The sequence below is a fragment of the Gracilinanus agilis genome, chromosome 2 (genome assembly GCF_016433145.1).
Source record: "Gracilinanus agilis isolate LMUSP501 chromosome 2, AgileGrace, whole genome shotgun sequence".
NCBI lineage: Eukaryota > Metazoa > Chordata > Mammalia > Didelphimorphia > Didelphidae > Gracilinanus > Gracilinanus agilis.
This window is the reverse complement of record NC_058131.1, coordinates 268402611-268418552: the sequence shown is the minus strand read 5'-3', so window position 1 is coordinate 268418552 and position 15942 is coordinate 268402611. Positions and strand designations below refer to the sequence as shown.

The window sequence follows — 15942 nt, the reverse complement described above, 5'->3', positions numbered from 1 at the left end:
GCGCGCGCCTTGGTCCTTCTCTTACACCCGTAGGTCTTCACTTAGCACCTAGCTTTGCACCTCTCTAAAAAGCATGTATCTTGCGTTCCTGTGCGTTGTGGCTATTTCCGTTCTGTATCCCCGCTACAGACGTGGTGAAGGCGGGGACCTTATCATATCTACATCTCATCTTATTTTCTCTGTTCTGTACACTGCAGGCACTTAATAAATGTTTGTTGTATGAATGAAAGTTGCAGTTAGTTACTAGCCTCTACCAGCTGGCTGGGCTTGGGGCCAAGCAAAACACATTACCCCCTCCCTCCCCCCAGCGCCCCCAACCTTGGGGGAGGAGGGGCAGGAAGGGCGGGTTCAAGCTCGCGAGGGGGAGGGGGACCCCAGCTGGTGCCGCCTTCTGGAAAACCGCCCAAACGCCTCCAGCACTCATCTAGGGGACTCCGGGGCAGCGAGCAGCGCCCACCCAAGCGCAGATCCTGCAGGTACCGGGATCTTTGACCCTTTCTATGGGGAGACCCTGGGGAGACTGCTGGCCGAGAGGGAACTGGCTTCTGAGGCTGCTGGAGCCCCCTTGTACCGTATCCCCTAGTCTTCCCGCGCTCCTCTCTGCTGGACTGTCTCTGGGCTGCGGGAGCTGTCCTCGGGCTTCTTATCCCCATAGGGACCCAGGGTCGACGTAGGTTTACTGGAGAGAGTACACAGCCCTGCTGAGAGCTCTGAACCACACACACCCTTTGGGCAAGACCCAGGAATCCAAGTCTAGGACACTTCTGCTCTGGTTCCGGCTTCTGGAGTCGTCGGGGAATGTCGCAAGCTCCCGAATCTCGACCCTAGCCGGCAGCCGGAGCCAGAGCCGGAACCTGGGTGCGGGAAGGGGGACGGCAAGGAACTTTGGTTTTGATAAGAGGGGAAACTCTCGGCTCTTGGTCTGGGCCTTTGCATAGAGGCTGGTCATTTCCACCCCTCCCCCTGCTCCTATACACAGAGAAGAGAAAAAACGGGGTGATGGACAGCATGTGGAGAAGCCAGGATTCTGGGCTCCTCAGACATTACCACGTGCCTCGGGTCTCTCCTTCCCCCCTTCCATCTCCTTTCCCACCTCCCTTAGAAAGTTCCTTCTCTGTCCTAACCTTAGCCTCTTCTGCATAAAATTCCCTGTCCTTCCAGCCACCCTACCCTCAAACTCAAAGGATCTGGACCCAATCTGTGGAAGGACTCCTCATGCTTAGTGGGACCTCAGGTAAGTCGTCCTTGGCTCCTCCAGGGACATTCTCCAGAAGATTCAGCCATTTCCAGAGGAATGATTCAGTTGGGGGAACAAGGTAAGGGTCACTACTCAATGTCTGGAAATGGAAGTCCCTTCTCCTTCCCCACTGCAGTCCTTCTTAGTGTTTCTCTCTGTAGACCGAGCTTTGTCTGTGGGAAGAGAAAACTAAATCAAAGGAGAGAAGGAAACTCTTAAGTCTAGTGGCATTGCCTACCTGGGGTCCTCCTTTGCTGGCCCCTCCCCTCATAAAATGTTGGAGCTGGAGGGAAAGGAAGAGGTCATTTGGGGTAACTCCATGGATAAATGCTGCTTCTCAGGGATATTAAAGAGATACCCAGAAATTGCAAGAGTTAATCACAGAGCCAGGACTAGAACCCTGGGGTCCTGACTCCTAGGCTATGACTCTCTAGTCTATACTCCTGTTGGTGAACCCACGGCACGGGTGCCTTTCCACCAAGCCTGAGGACATTTTTTCCATCACCTGCCTCTTTGTCCAGCAGCCCAATGGGAGTGCTTCCTCCCTCCCCTGTCTGGTGTTAGGGGGTGGCTCACATGTATCTTGAATGTTGCAGTTTGAGCATTCAATCTCTAAAAGGTTGGCCATCACTGGTCTCTACCATCTACCTTCCTCTGGCCCTGGTTGACAATGAGGCCTAAGGCGAGAGTAAGGGAGCTTCCTCTGTCATGTAACCCCATAGGGAAAATGTGTTGGAGAGGCTGGGAAGAGGGGAAAAAGGGCAAAGGGAGAGGGGTTTATGGAGTGGCTGAACTTGGGGTGGGGGGAAGGAAGAGTCAGAAGGAACTGAGCAGCACATGGGCAGGTTGGGCCATGGAGTTGTGTTGGGGAGAAGACTATAGGTCAGAAATGTGTCTGTGTGAAAGAACTTAGGGTGAGACAGAGAAAGTGAAGGAACAGCTTAAAGATGCAAGGTCCAACATGATGTCTCCTGGGGAGATAAAGGAAACCTCCCAGCCTCCCTTTACCCTTCCTGAGAGCAATAGGCTAGCCCTGGCCCAGCCCCATATCTCTTCTCTTGTTAGCTGCAGCCCTTACCTGGAGGATCTTATTATACCTGTGTTTTAAAAATCATCTCTGGGAGTTCCTTGGGGCAATGGAGTAGGGGAATGCTCCTTTTTGTTAGGGCTGAGGACTGTGAATTCCATCTGCCCCAACACTGTAGAGAGGCTGGCCTCCATGAAGCTCTGCTTCGGGATCTGGGATAAAATCAGGGGGACACAAAAGGAAACCCAGAGAATAATTGTTAGAGAGTGAGGAAAAGGATGAGGAAATTAATTCTCTTCAGACTTTGGGAGGCTGGAAAGGGAAATTCGATGGTGGTCCAACTCCTTCTAAGCCTAAATCAGTTGAGAAGTTCCCACATTCATCTGGCTAATGCTGTTTCTCACAGTTGGCCACAAGTCTAGGTGAAACTGGGCACTAGGTAAGATGAGATGGGGTAGCCTTAAAGACTGACTGCCTCTCGTTCCTATTCTTTGTGCTTGGCTTCCTCCAGTCTGATTAGAGTATATCAGCCTAGGGCAGGGTGGGTGCTAATTGGCATTTAAGCTCTAATGAGAACTCTGCTTTGAAATAGGAGGATGAGACAAGGCCAGTTCAGGGCATTGCTAGAGCTTGAGAATTAGATGGTCTGACACAGGGGTAGGTGGCCCCTCTCTCTGCTACATCCAAACCACAGGGAAGTGACTGGCTGGATCCCCCTAATGTGAGATGTGTCCAGAAAGGAATCAGGAAGTTGAATGCCCCAGGCTTCCCAAACTCAAACATCCCCTAGAGATCCTTCCTGGGCATATAGGCAGAGTTTTATGTCTAGCTGTATCCATCAGAATGGAGGAACAAGTGCCAGCTCCATTCTTCTTTCTCTCTTATTATTGCATGCAATTAAGCATGCAGCCCAACATAGTCAATAGAAGATTTATTTGAAGTTAGGAAGACCTAGGTTCAAGTCTGCCTTGGCCACATACTAGCTGTGCATCCCTGTGTGAATCACAACCACTCAGTTTTCTCAGAAGGCAACTTTATAAATTCCAGGTTGTAGAGAAGGGACCAACCACCTGGATACCAATGAAATCATCTGTCCAGTCCCTTTCCTAGCCACATTTTGGACGGGGTCTGACCTCAGGGACTCTCCTGGTCCAGAGACCACAGACTGGTTTCCCATTTTTGACCAGGTCCCTCAGATTTGAGGCTTCAGCAATCATCCCATATAGGGAAGAAGGTTTGTACTCCTTGTATAGGGAGGGAACATTGGGTGCATTTCCTCTAAGTAATTACTTTTCTAGTTCAAACCAAGAAACTTCCCATAAAAAAAAAATTAAATTACTTTTACTGCGGTCATTGTTAAGATCTGGCCATGCCACCCATGGAGCTGGGATTTGATCCATCCTCCCCCTACCCTCCATCCCTCCTCTCGACTTTCCTCCCATTCCCAGAGCTCTTTGGGTAGGTCTGTGGTTTTAGCAAAGGAGTGGCTTATGGACAGGATGGGTGGTGTGTATGAGTTCCTCCCCTGGGCTCTGGCCTGTGACATTGTGTTGAATTGCTCATGGTATACCTTAACTCTTACCAAGAGGCCTTGGAAAGAGGCAGGAAGTGTAATATTATACTCTACCTCTGGTTTCTTCTAGCACTATCCACCAAGATCCAGGCCAAGCTCTCGCTCCCTGAGCTTTGGGTTTTTTCCCCTCATTTTGCCCAGGTGGGATCATAGCCTAGCAAAGGACTCTGGACACAAATAGGTACTTCATAAATGTTTGTTGAATTGAATTGCTGTTGAATTTGTCTGTGGAATTGAGTCACTTTCCCAGGACTCCTGAACCCTAGGCCCACTAGGAAGGACCAGGGTGGATGGGGAGTGGCTTCCTCTCTGACTAGTCTAGATGGTGACAATGGTTCTGCCTGCGAGTTGAATAGGCTGGGATGAAAGGCCCAGGTAGACAGATTTCTATGCTTTGTGCCAGGCTATAATTACCAGGCAGCCTACACCCAGGTGGGAGATTATTAAAGGTTTAGGGCAAAGCCTTCTCCCCTGACTTTGGAAATAGCTGCGTTATGTGTGACCTGAATATATGTCCTATGGCATCCTGTGTTAATAACTCAAGGCGGGGGTGCTGGTTATGGGAAGAAGCAATCAGGCCTTGGGCTTCTCTGAGAAAGAGACCTTAACCTTTGCCTGGTAGAGAGAGGAGGAAGATGCTAAAGCTCCAAGATGGGATATTCCTGGTGTGTGAGCTGAAGTAGGAAGAATTGGTCAGTGGATCCCTGGGAGGTGGATATCTGTGCAGAATAATTCAGTCTGGAGAGTCCAGGCTGAAAAAAAAAATGAATCTGGGCTCACCTGGCTCCTCCATACCACTCCAGAATCTACAGCAACTGAACCAATGGGGCTGGATATGAAGCGCTGGGTGATGCCCATTACACTGGGCCTGACTACCTGCATAGTTATTACCCTGGTGCTGACCCTCCTGGCCACTAAAAGTACCCTTCGCCCAGGAACCAAGGTGATTACATCTGGCAGCCCTCCTTAGCTTCTCAGACTCACCTCGTACCTTTCAAGTTTCCCAGCCCCACCCCATACTCCTTAATCCCCCAAATTTAACACTGAAGATTTCCTTCCCTGAACTCTTCTTTCTTTCCCTTTAGTACCCAAATTTGCCTTCCTGAGCTCCTAAACTCTATATCCTATATCCTGACTCCCATTTCCTCTTTTTCCTGAGTCCCTGAGCTTCTTTCCCTCTAACCTTCAGCTCCACCAACCTCCTTACTTTTCCTGAACTCCTTAAATCTCTCCTTCCCTAAACCCCAATCTTCCTTCCTTGATGATCTCCATCCCTATCTTGAGCTTCCCAAATGTTCCCTTCTCAATCTTCCCTCATTATTTTGCCAAATATCTGCCCCTCATCCCCAGATTTCCTCTTTGGGACCTTCTCAAACCTTCCTTTCTCTCCCACTTCTCCCTCAGTTTGGACTCGTGTTTGATGCCGGCTCCTCCCACACATCCCTCTTCATGTACCAGTGGCCAGCGGACAAGGAGAATGACACAGGCGTGGTTGGCCAGACCATGACTTGTGATGTGAAGGGTCTGTGCTAGGGCGGGTGAGGCAGTGTGTACTTGGGACCCCATTTTGACTACCCCTACCTTTTTCTGCTCTCCCAATTGACCTCTCCTTACTCTGCCCCTGGGTACCTCTCCCTTGCCCTCAGCCTCTCTCCTCCTACACTGCCCCTACTCCCATTCACTCCCCTCTCCATCTGAACTGGTCCACACTTGTCCCTGGCATCCTGGCGCCCACATGACTCCACCTGCAGGCGATGGCATCTCCAGCTATGCCCAAAAACCTGAAGCTGCGGGAAGATCCTTGAGGCCATGTTTAGATAAAGCAATGAAGTTGATCCCAGCAGCACAACTGGCCCAGGTGCCTGTGTACCTGGGGGCCACAGCAGGGATGAGAATCCTCAGGTACTATCTCCTTCCAGGGTTGTCTAATCCTATTTTCCAGGACCCCAAACCCCATCCTTCCAGTACCCCCTCTTCAGCCTTCCTAGCTCTTAGGAGAAAGACAACAGGTTTGAGAATCTTCTTGGTCAAAGGAAACAGCACTGGTTCTGGAGGTAGAGGAGGACATAGGTTTAAATCCTGCCATTGACACTGTCTGAGTGACCTTGGGCAAATCACCTAATCTCCCTGGGCCTCAGTTTTCTTATATGTAAAATGAGAACATTGGAGTAGATGACCTCTAAGGTCCTTTCCAACTGTACATTTCTGATCCTATTTGCTCCCTGGAACCCCAACTACCAGGAACTTCTATGGGACTACTTGTACCCCTCTCCTCTGATTTATCCCCCCATCCCAAACCTCTGATCCCTAATCCAACTTTTCTGCTTGCCTGGACTCACATCTCAGCCCTGCTACTCCTTCTTTGAGTGGCCTTAGATGAATAGACAAATCTAACCAAATGACCTGTGGGGTCCCTTCCAAGTCTTTGAACCCTACCTGATTCTTCCTGTCTTAAGGATTCCCAAACTTCTAGCCTCCCTCCTCTGCCTGGAGCCCAAGACACATTTTCCCTAACCTATAACCCACGTCTCCCTCTCTCTCTCCTGAAATTCTTTTCCCTTTACCGTTCTGGCCCCTTACCTGATAGATAGACAGACAGACTTTTGAGCTTTTAGCTTGCAGGACCCAGAGGCTGCTAATCAGGTCTTGGCTGAGGTGAGCAAGACTATCCAGGAGTACCCCATGGATTTCCGAGGGGCTCGGATCATCTCCGGTGCTGAGGAAGGAGTCTATGGTTGGATCACTATCAATTACCTCCTGGAAACCTTCACTAAGGTTCTCCCCAACTCCTGAGTCTCTGTGAACTCCCTTGCCCTCCATCCCAGTCTTGGCCTTTCTGGTGCCCTCTCTAATTCCTCTGGTAACACCCCTTAGCATTGCCCCCTCCCTTTAGAGCCCCTGGTTCCCCAAGACTCCATGCCTTCCATAAGGCTTAGTCTAACATGACTTCTGTATATATAGTATTCAGTCAAGAATGGAGGCTGGATCCACCCTCCAGCAACCAAGGTGCTTGGGGCCCTGGACCTGGGAGGAGCTTCAACCCAGATCAGCTTCTTCCCCAGCGGACCCATTGCAGACCCAACCACTGCCTCCCACTTCCGTCTGTATGGTTTCAACTACACCATCTATACACACAGCTACCTGTGCTATGGACAGGCCCAGGCTCAGAAGCAGGTGATCATGAAGTTGACCCAGGTGAGCACTCTAGGAGATTGGGGAGTAGGGTAAAAGGGGCTGATGGGTTATCTGGCTGGGGTACAGTGGAGGCAGAGGAACATAATTGGGGGCACTATAGATAGATACAGGGGTAGGCGGTACAAGCAAGGGCATCACAAGATTTATTGATGGGGATGGGGACAACATTTTTCAGGCTGGTGACCAGCAATAGCACCAGGTCCTAAGAAGAATCTTGTGAAGCTCTGCCCCTTCATTCTATCTTCCCACAACCCCAAATCCCTGACGTCCCAAAGGGCAGCCCTTCTTGATAGTCTTGAGCAACATTCCCCTGATTCTGGGGGATCAATTCAATTTCAATAAATATTTATAATGGCTCCTCTGAGCTTATACACAAAAGCAGTATAGGGCACAGTCCCTGCCCTTGGGCAGCTCACAATCTAGGGAAGACAGGAAGAGCTCACCCAGTCTGAAAAAGTATAGAGCATGGTCCTGCTCTAGGGAAAGTCCAAAAAGGAGCAGATCCATGCCTGCCCCTGGGGGGATCTGAAACTCCCAGAGAGACAGATTTGGTGTAAGAGATCCTCAATTCCACATGCACTTCTGCTCCTTACTAGCTGCGTGATATCTCTGAGCCTCAGTTCCTTAGTTTAAGAAATCAGGAAGTTGGACTTGTTGGCCTCCAAGGTCTCGTCCAGTCCTAAATTATTATTCTATGAGATAGATAAGGAGTATACCGAGGCCCTTCACGTGGGTAGCTTAGAGTTTGGGGGACAGGTAGACATAATACCTACAGGGAGAAAATAAGAACAACATGAGTTAGAATGTTGAACTATGAGGAGAGCTAGGTGGCTCAGTGGATAGAGTGCCAGGCCTGGAGTCAGGAGGACCTATATTCAAATCTGACTTCAGACACATCTCACTGTGACTCTGGATAAGTCACTTAACCCAGTTAAGTGTTGAATTATGATTTGGATTACCAAGGTTCTGGAGAACTGGGGAAGAGAGAGAATCATTTTGGGATGGAGGTGAGAGTCAGGGAAGATTTCTAGAGAAGTGAGGTTTTAACTGGACTTTGAAGAATGGTGCAGGAGTGGAAGCAGAAATAAAGGCCTAGAAACAGGTGGGGATATGAAATTCCGAGGGGGTATCACTAGGAGATGCATGTTGAGGTAGGTTGGAGCCAGAACATGGCATTAGGTCATTGAGCGATCAGGGACAGATGGGAGAGAGATAAGGTGACTTGAACTTAATGCTTTGGGTATTCCCCTGCCCCAACATGAGGCCCGATGGAGCCACATTCCCCCCTCTATTATTCTACATGTCCTCAAGGAATCCCAGGATACCCCTGGCCAGATCCAGCATCCCTGTTACCACGAAGGCTTTGAGAAGAAAGTGACAGCACAGTCTATCTATGACAGTCCCTGCACAGCCTACTTGCAGCCAAGTGGTGTCAACTTGAACCAGGAGATGATACTGGTGGGCACAGGCAATGCCACTAAGTGCCGGCAGGCCATCAGAGCCATCTTCAATTTTACTGCCTGTGGCCCCCATCATTCCTGCGCCTTCAATGGTACCTACCAGCCTGACGTGAGCGGCCAGTTTTTTGTAAGGCAGGGCCCTTGGGGGTCAGGGGCTGGTGTGCTGGGGGCAGTGGAAGGATGTCCGCTGGTGGGAACGGGCGGTGATCTCAAGGGATAACCAACCAAGGGTGCCCTTCCTCAGATTGGGACAGGACAACGTCTGCCATTGGCAGAATAGTATACTAGACAGTGAGCAAAATAGAAAGTTTTAGTGAGGCACAGTCCCTCCGGGGAGCTCACGGTACGGTGGTGGGAGGGCACATACATGCACATAAATGATATGAATGGCCGCTGAGAAGCTGGGGGTGCACCGAACTTCTAGAACAGAATAAATTCTATTCTATATTCTAAAGAATAGAATGCTGCACTTGGAGTCAGGAGTCCAAGGCTCCAAGCCACCCTCGGGCCCTTCATTGGCAGCATGAGCCAATCAGTTGATCTCTCCAAACCTTAGCTTCCTCTTTGATAAAATTGGGAGAAGATTCTGACTGAGAGGCATCGTAATATCCTGGATAGAGAGCTGCTGAGGAGTCCTGGCTCCAAGGCTGCCTCTAATCCTACTGGCTACTTGACTACATGACTGTGACTTCTCAATGCCTCAGGAAGAGATGGTGCTGGACTTGCCTCGTCAGAGGAAGTCTTCTTCCTGGGAGTTCTCTATATCAATGAAAGTGCAGGTTCAGTCCAAAATATTTTCTTCTAATATCTACCGCTTATGGGAGGAAAACTACTAAAAATACTACATAAGTACTATATAAATATATTATTGTTCATGTTACAGGATAACATAATAATGTTTTATTATATTTTTGTTAATAGTATATGATGAACACATTAGAATGTTACAAAGCGAAGAGCTAGGTGAGGTCACTCAGTCACTCAAAAAGCATTTAGCAAGTAGGGCACTCAGTGGAGAGAAAGCCCGGTCTGGAGTCTGGAAGTCCTGAGCTCAAATCTGGCCTCAGAAACTTCCAAGCTGTGTGACCCTGGGCAAGTCACTTAATCCCAACTTCTTAGTCCTTACTGCCCTTCTGCCTTGAAATCAATACTTAGAATCGATTCTAAGACAGAAGGTAAGGGTTTTTTTTTTTATCACCTATATGTTCCAGGCAGCGTGCTAAGCACTTTTCATGATTAGACAGGAATGTAAGCAAGTGAAAGAGATGCTGGTGGGAGAGGGAGGACATAGCAGGTAGAGAGAACAGTCTGAGCCTTTGCTCACAGAGGCAGGACAATAGAAGCCACATTGAAGGCTGGAGCAGTGTGCATGGAGGGGACGAGTATGAAAAGAAGAGCTTTTAAGAGAAGGCTGGAGAGGCTGGCATTGAGGGCCTTGAATGCCAGGGCAGAGGAATTTGAACTTGACATGTTACAATTAAAATTATCCTGAGAGACTGATTTGGGGGTTTATTGATTATATTGGTTTTATTGGTTAGGCCAGCCTCATTACCAATATAAAGTGATATAGATCTCCTGAGTTGGGTCACCCAGCCAAATAAGCAGATTTTTAGGAGCTCATTACTCAGCCCCTCTCTTGACTATCCCAAGACATCTTTAGCTGGTGAGAGCTAATTAAGAGATGGCCCATCAACTTATCCACCTCACCCCATCCTCACAGGTGGACAGGCCAAGTAGGCAGGAAAAGAACCCTTCTTCCCTACATTTATTAACCAAATTCTGTTAAAAAGGAAGGCATTCCTTGGGATTCCCAAGGATAGAAAATGCCAAAAACAGTAAACTAGAAGGTATCTCTGGCCTAGATCTCAGGCAAAAGAATACACAGTAATTCTCCCCAATATGTATAGGAATGAAGATAGTATATGAAGAATACATTTCTAACACTCAATAGATAATAGGGAACCACTAATGTAAACTCAAGAGCATTCCCAAGAAAGGGAGGAAGATATCAGGTTTTTCCTGGGATTGTTGACCTTCTCTGATCTTGTCCTTCAGGCTTTCTCAGCCTTCTACTACACCTTTGCCTTCCTCAACATCACCTCAGGCCAGTCTCTGTCGGAAGTCCGGAACATCATTGAGCTTTACTGCAGTCGGAGTTGGATGGATGTGAGCTCAGGAATGAATAAGGATGGAATTCAAGTTCCAGGGGGCTTCACAGGGCATCCTGCCCAGTTGTCGGGATGGGGTGGTTAAAATTGGGTCAAAGATGTGGTGCTGAGCCCCAATGGCCAGAGGCCTTAGATGGATGATTGGGCTTAGCCATCTGGGGAGTTATAGATTCTTGTTAGCTATAAGATTAATCTGGAGTCCCTCTTTTCTGTTGCATAGTGGGATCAGATTGTGGACAGCCTTGAGTTCCCAGATTTGGAATCTGAACAGTCGTTAGACAATGCAGAACCATAAGCATCAGGGCACTCAGCCCGTTTCAACTTGTATTCTTTCAGTCAGCTGAGAACTGGCTTTGCTCTATTTAATGTTTTCCATTTAAGATGGAGAATTTGGGTGTCCAGGGCAGAGTTAGACAGATCAGGGTAGCATTAGGCCTTGGGCCTGCTCGTCCATGGAAGGGACAGGCAAAAGGTGCCCCTCCCCGCCTGGGGACAGGCTCCCAGATGTCCCTGTACCTTCACCCTCAGGTGACTGCCAGTTACCCCAAACAGAAGTTGCAGTGGCTTCAGGATTACTGTGCCAATGCCAACTATATCCTCATACTCCTCCTGGAAGGCTACAAGTTCTCTGAGAAGAGCTGGACCTCCATCAGGTTCCAACAGAAAGTGAGTATGAGTCACTGGGATGAGGGTGGGACAACAATAAGCTTGACCTCCCACAGTATGGGATGGGGGGCCGGAATCTTGAACTCTGTTTTCTGAATGGTCCCTTTTAAGTTCCTTACGCAGGGGAGCAAACAGGTGGGGAACTACATGACTGACAAGGGTACTCTTTTTCTTTTCATATAAGAAGGAACCAGGATGATGGGTTTGAACCCTGATTATACTCCTTTCCCCTACTCACCAAAAGCCACATTAGACTATTTCCATTTTTCACCAATATTTGGCCTTCTGGGTGATCTGAAAATGACCATCAATCAGTCAATAAACATTTCTCAAGCCATTACTATGTGCCAGGCACTGTGCTAAGCACTGAGAATACAAAGAAAAGCAAAAGCAGTTCCTGCCCTCAAATTCCTGCTTCCAGTCTCACAGGGGAGACAACTTGTAAATGACTGTGTTCGACAAGCTACATATAGGATAAATTGGGGGAAATCAACAGAGGGAAGGCACTAACACTGACGAGAGTTGTTTGGGAAAGACTTCCTATGTAGGGTGAAATTTTCACTAGGACATGAAGGAAGCCAGGGAAGCCAGGAGGCTAAGATTTGAAGAGAGAGCATTCCAGGTGTGGGGAAACAGCCAGTGAAAATACCCAGAGAGAGCCAGCTGGTTGGCTCAATGAATAGAAAGCCAGACCTGGAGTCAGGAGGACCTGCGTTCAAATTTGACCCCAGACACTTCCTAGCTGTGTGACCCTGAGCAAGTCACTTAATCCTCATTTCCTAGCCCTAACTGCTCTTTTATCTTGGAACCAATATACAGTATTGATTCTAAGATGGAAGGTAAGGGTTTAAAAAAGAAAAAGAAAATACCCTGAGTCAGGAAATGGTCAGAGTCTTGTTTGAGGAACAGCAAGAAGGTCAGTGTCACTAGATCGAAGAGTACATGGGAGTGTAGGGCGTAAGATGTGAGCAGACTATACAGGTGAGGCTCTGAAGGGCTTTGAATGCTAAACAGGATTTTCTATTTGCTCCCGAAGGCACCTAGAGCCATAGAGTTGATTGAGTAGGGGGTAGTACAGTACCTGCATTTTAAGAAAACCACTTTGACAGTTGTGAGCAGGGTGAACTGGAGTTGGGAGAGGCTTGTGGTAAGGTAGATAAATCAGCATTCTCTTGCAATAGTCCATTCCTGAGGTGATACGGGCATGTGCCAAGATGGTGGTAGGGTCAGAGGAGAGAAGGATGTGTATGTGAGAGAGGTTACTAAGGTAATATAAACAGGCCTTGGCAACAGACTGGAGCCTGGGGAAGGAGGGAGAGTAAAAAGTCAAGGATGACGCCTAGACTGGCAACTTAGGTGACTGGGAGGATGATGGTATCTTCAGTGGTCACAGGGTCGTTAGGAAGAGGGGAGCATTTGCAGGGAAAGATAACAAGTTCAGTTTCGGACACATTGAGCTTAAGATGTCTATGGAATATCCAGTTTGAGATGCTCAGTAGGCAGTTAGAAGTATGAGTCTAGAGGTCAGCAGAGAGGTTAAGACTGAATAAGGAAATCTGAGAATCATCAACATTAAGATGACCATTGAATCCACAGGAATTACGATTTTGTTGTGGGTTATTTTTGCATGGAAAATTCACCTAGAACCACCCTCCCCCTTTCCTCCCCTCCCCTCCTGGTCCCTTCCTGCCCATATCTAGTTGACTGGCATTGGTCTGGGACAAAGGAGTGTTAGGCAGGAAGCTGGGGCCAGAGGAAGCCCAAACTTTGTGAGGAAACAGGAGGGAAACCCACACATTCTTTCTGAAGAGAAGGGCCTTCAAGAGGAGCCTAGGGAATCCCATGTGAATGAAAAGGGGAGGGTTTCCAAAGTCCAACTCTATGAAATTCTCTTCCCTCCCTCCTCTCCCCACTCCCACTCCCCCCACCTTCTCTCTCTTCTCCTCCCTTGTCTCCACTCCCCCTGCATGACCTGAAGTGGAATATACAAATAACCCTTTAGTCTGGGCTTCCTGAGACAAAAGTTAAAGTTTCTAAATTGATCTTTCTATGGAAAAAAACTCAAAGAAATGAAGGAAGAAAGTGAACTATTGTATGCTTTGGTCTGAATTCAGACTCCATTGGTTCTTTCTCTAGAGGTAGATGACATTTCTCATCATGAGTCCTTCAAAGTTAAAGTTTCTCATAAACAGCTTTTAACTAGGAGACCAAGAAGCAACAAACACAAACAGGAAACATAGGAACAGCTGGCAAGTGGGAGGGCACAGGACTCTGATCCACAGAAATGAAGAAGAAGGAAGTGAGACTTTCTGGTTGACAGGGAGGAGCTGGGGATACCCTGAGTCCAGAGGTCCTATATTTAGGACTGAAAGAGACCTAAGAGGTTATGTGTCCCCTGCTCACATTTGATGAGGAAATGAAAACTCCTACACAAGAAATAACTTGTCCAAGGTTACAAAGGTTATAAATCGCAGAATCAAGATCTGAGCCCAGGTCCTTTCTTTTAAGTGAGATAATTCCTCTTTAGTTCAGCCCAGTTTAGACAAGGGGATGAACCAGATGATTTCTGGGAGTCCCTAGAAAATTCTGAAGTGCCCCCAATTTAGTTCATTTCTTCAGTGTTTTCCTTCAAGATGCACCCCCATTTTGTAGTGAAAAAAATGTTGGATTTGAAGTCAGAGAATCTGGATTGAAGTCTGATCCTGAACTAGCCATTATGACTTCTCTGAGCCTCAGTTTCCTCATCTGTAAAATGGGGGTAGCCATAGGAGTCATAGAACTAATCTTGTAGAATCATGAGGACAGAAATAAAAGTTTTGCAAAATATTATTCAATGTGAATTAATACCTCCCCTGGCCCCAGAGTCAAGTGGCAATGAGAAGCCTCTTAGCAATGATATCATATCTCTGAGCCACACAGAGGTTTTAGGGTTAAGATAAGAAGACCATGGATTCGGCTTCTCTGCTAGCACAAGGGTTCCTAGCCATGACCTCTGCTCTAACTCCCCTCTGTCCCTCGGCCAGGCTTCAGAGACGGACATCGGCTGGACTCTTGGCTATATGCTGAACCTAACCAACATCATTCCGGCTGAGGCTCCAGTCCATGTTCGTGCCCAGAAGAAGGGACACTGGGTTACCTCCATCTTCTTCCTTGTACTTACCCTGGTTGCAGCCCTGGTTCTGCTGCTGGCATACTTCCTCTGAGGGAAATCTTCCTGTCTGGGTGGGAGACCCAAGCCCAGGGCCCTGCCTTTGGTTCAATGAAGATCATTTTCAGACCCCAATCCTGGAGGCTAAGGGTGGTGGCTGCTGGATATGGAGAAAGAGATGACCTATGACCGCTCCATGTTCCTTAGCACCGTACTACCCACGTGTCTCACACTGTCTGGCTCCCATGCCTCAGGTCTCCTTCTGCTCCTGTATGCTCCATGTTCCACTCCACATGTTCTTCTTTAGTCACCCCTCCTTTCTCCCATCATTGTCACTCTGCTTCACTCCCAAAGGCTCCCCTGCCCCCATCCTCCTCTTCTGTTTACCCTACAGGCCTTGGGTTGGCCAGTAGGGGTGGAAGAGGTTAGGGGCTCTCGTGCCGTCGTGAGCTAGCTTACTCCGGGGGACATAGAGACATTCCCTCAAACCTTATATCACGTGCAACTACACAAATGGACCGAGTGGCCCAGTGATGTAAACACTTTCACCATTATGCACACTAAGGGCCCAGGACCTCCATCCGGAAATCTTAATTAAAGCTAGGCTTGTTCCAGTCTAGATGTCTGACTTTGTGTAAGCAGGTGCTTCGTGGGGAGGGGAAAGGGAGAACCAGAGCCCTGATTCAGGGGACTGACCACTTGGCTGAAGGCTCCAAAACTGCAACCTGGGCCTCCCACCACTACCCCCTCACATCCAAGAGTGGCCATGTGCAATGGCCGCAGGAGTTCCCAGGATGGCGGGACCACTCTTTTGTGTAGTATACCCCTCCCTGGCATGTACACCTTTCACCAATTACACGAGCCCAGGTCAGAGCATTGGTCCCTGAGAATAAGGCAGAAGATGAACTGGCATGGAGTGAAGTGGGAAACGTTTCCTTGTTGGGTAGACAGAGGCATTGGGAGGGGAGGTAATGAGCAATGGCTTCTTCCCACGAGGGTCTTGGAAACTCCCTCTAGAAAAAGTTAACTTAATGTTTTTAAAACATCCCAACACAGTGGCTGAAACCCTTCTCGTGTCCCCAGGGCTGACCTTAGCCTCTTGTACTTGCCTTATCATCTCCCCTTCCCATTCTTTCCCCTTTCCCTGTTTTGCTACTAGCATATACATGGGAGAGAGAGCGTCAAGTTGTACTTAAAGGAGGGTCATCTCCGATGATTCACATTATCCAGAGGCTTGTTATGATTATATTAACAGATAGTTTGGAGAAGCAGATAAATGTTTCAGGGCCAAATAGTGCTTTAAGTTAAGAGCCAGAGATTGACAGGCTACAGTGAGGAAAGGAGGGGGTAAAACACTCCTGGCTCTCAAACCCCTCCCCCTCTAACTGCTGCTTCTTCAGTTGGTAATGAAGATAGCAATAGGATTCTTCTGGTAAGTTTCTCTTATGGCTGAAACCCCAATAATGTT

At 48.2% G+C, this 15942-nt stretch overlaps 1 protein-coding gene across 1 annotated transcript; it reads left to right on the top strand.

Moving 5' to 3' along the window:
- Positions 1–427: 427 nt before the first annotated feature.
- On the top strand, positions 428–15083 carry LOC123235132 (ectonucleoside triphosphate diphosphohydrolase 8-like). Its single transcript, XM_044661196.1, has 12 exons — positions 428–476; positions 1162–1234; positions 3908–4018; positions 4641–4780; positions 5242–5359; positions 5589–5739; positions 6453–6612; positions 6799–7032; positions 8344–8619; positions 10548–10658; positions 11189–11326; positions 14350–15083. The coding sequence occupies exons 4-12, from the start codon at positions 4661–4663 to the stop codon at positions 14527–14529; spliced, it is 1488 nt and encodes a 495-aa protein (XP_044517131.1). The 5' UTR covers positions 428–476; positions 1162–1234; positions 3908–4018; positions 4641–4660; the 3' UTR covers positions 14530–15083.
- Positions 15084–15942: the final 859 nt, after the last annotated feature.

What these genes read in the sequence shown, in the direction of transcription:
- LOC123235132 (XM_044661196.1), top strand. Translation starts at nt 4,661, where the DNA reads ATGGGGCTGGATATGAAGCGCTGGGTGATGCCCATTACACTGGGCCTG. An exon ending in TGATCATGAAGTTGACCCAG is followed by an intron (nt 7,033 to 8,343) that starts GTGAGCACTCTA and finishes CATGTCCTCAAG; the next exon opens with GAATCCCAGGATACCCCTGG. An exon ending in GCAGTCGGAGTTGGATGGAT is followed by an intron (nt 10,659 to 11,188) that starts GTGAGCTCAGGA and finishes CTTCACCCTCAG; the next exon opens with GTGACTGCCAGTTACCCCAA.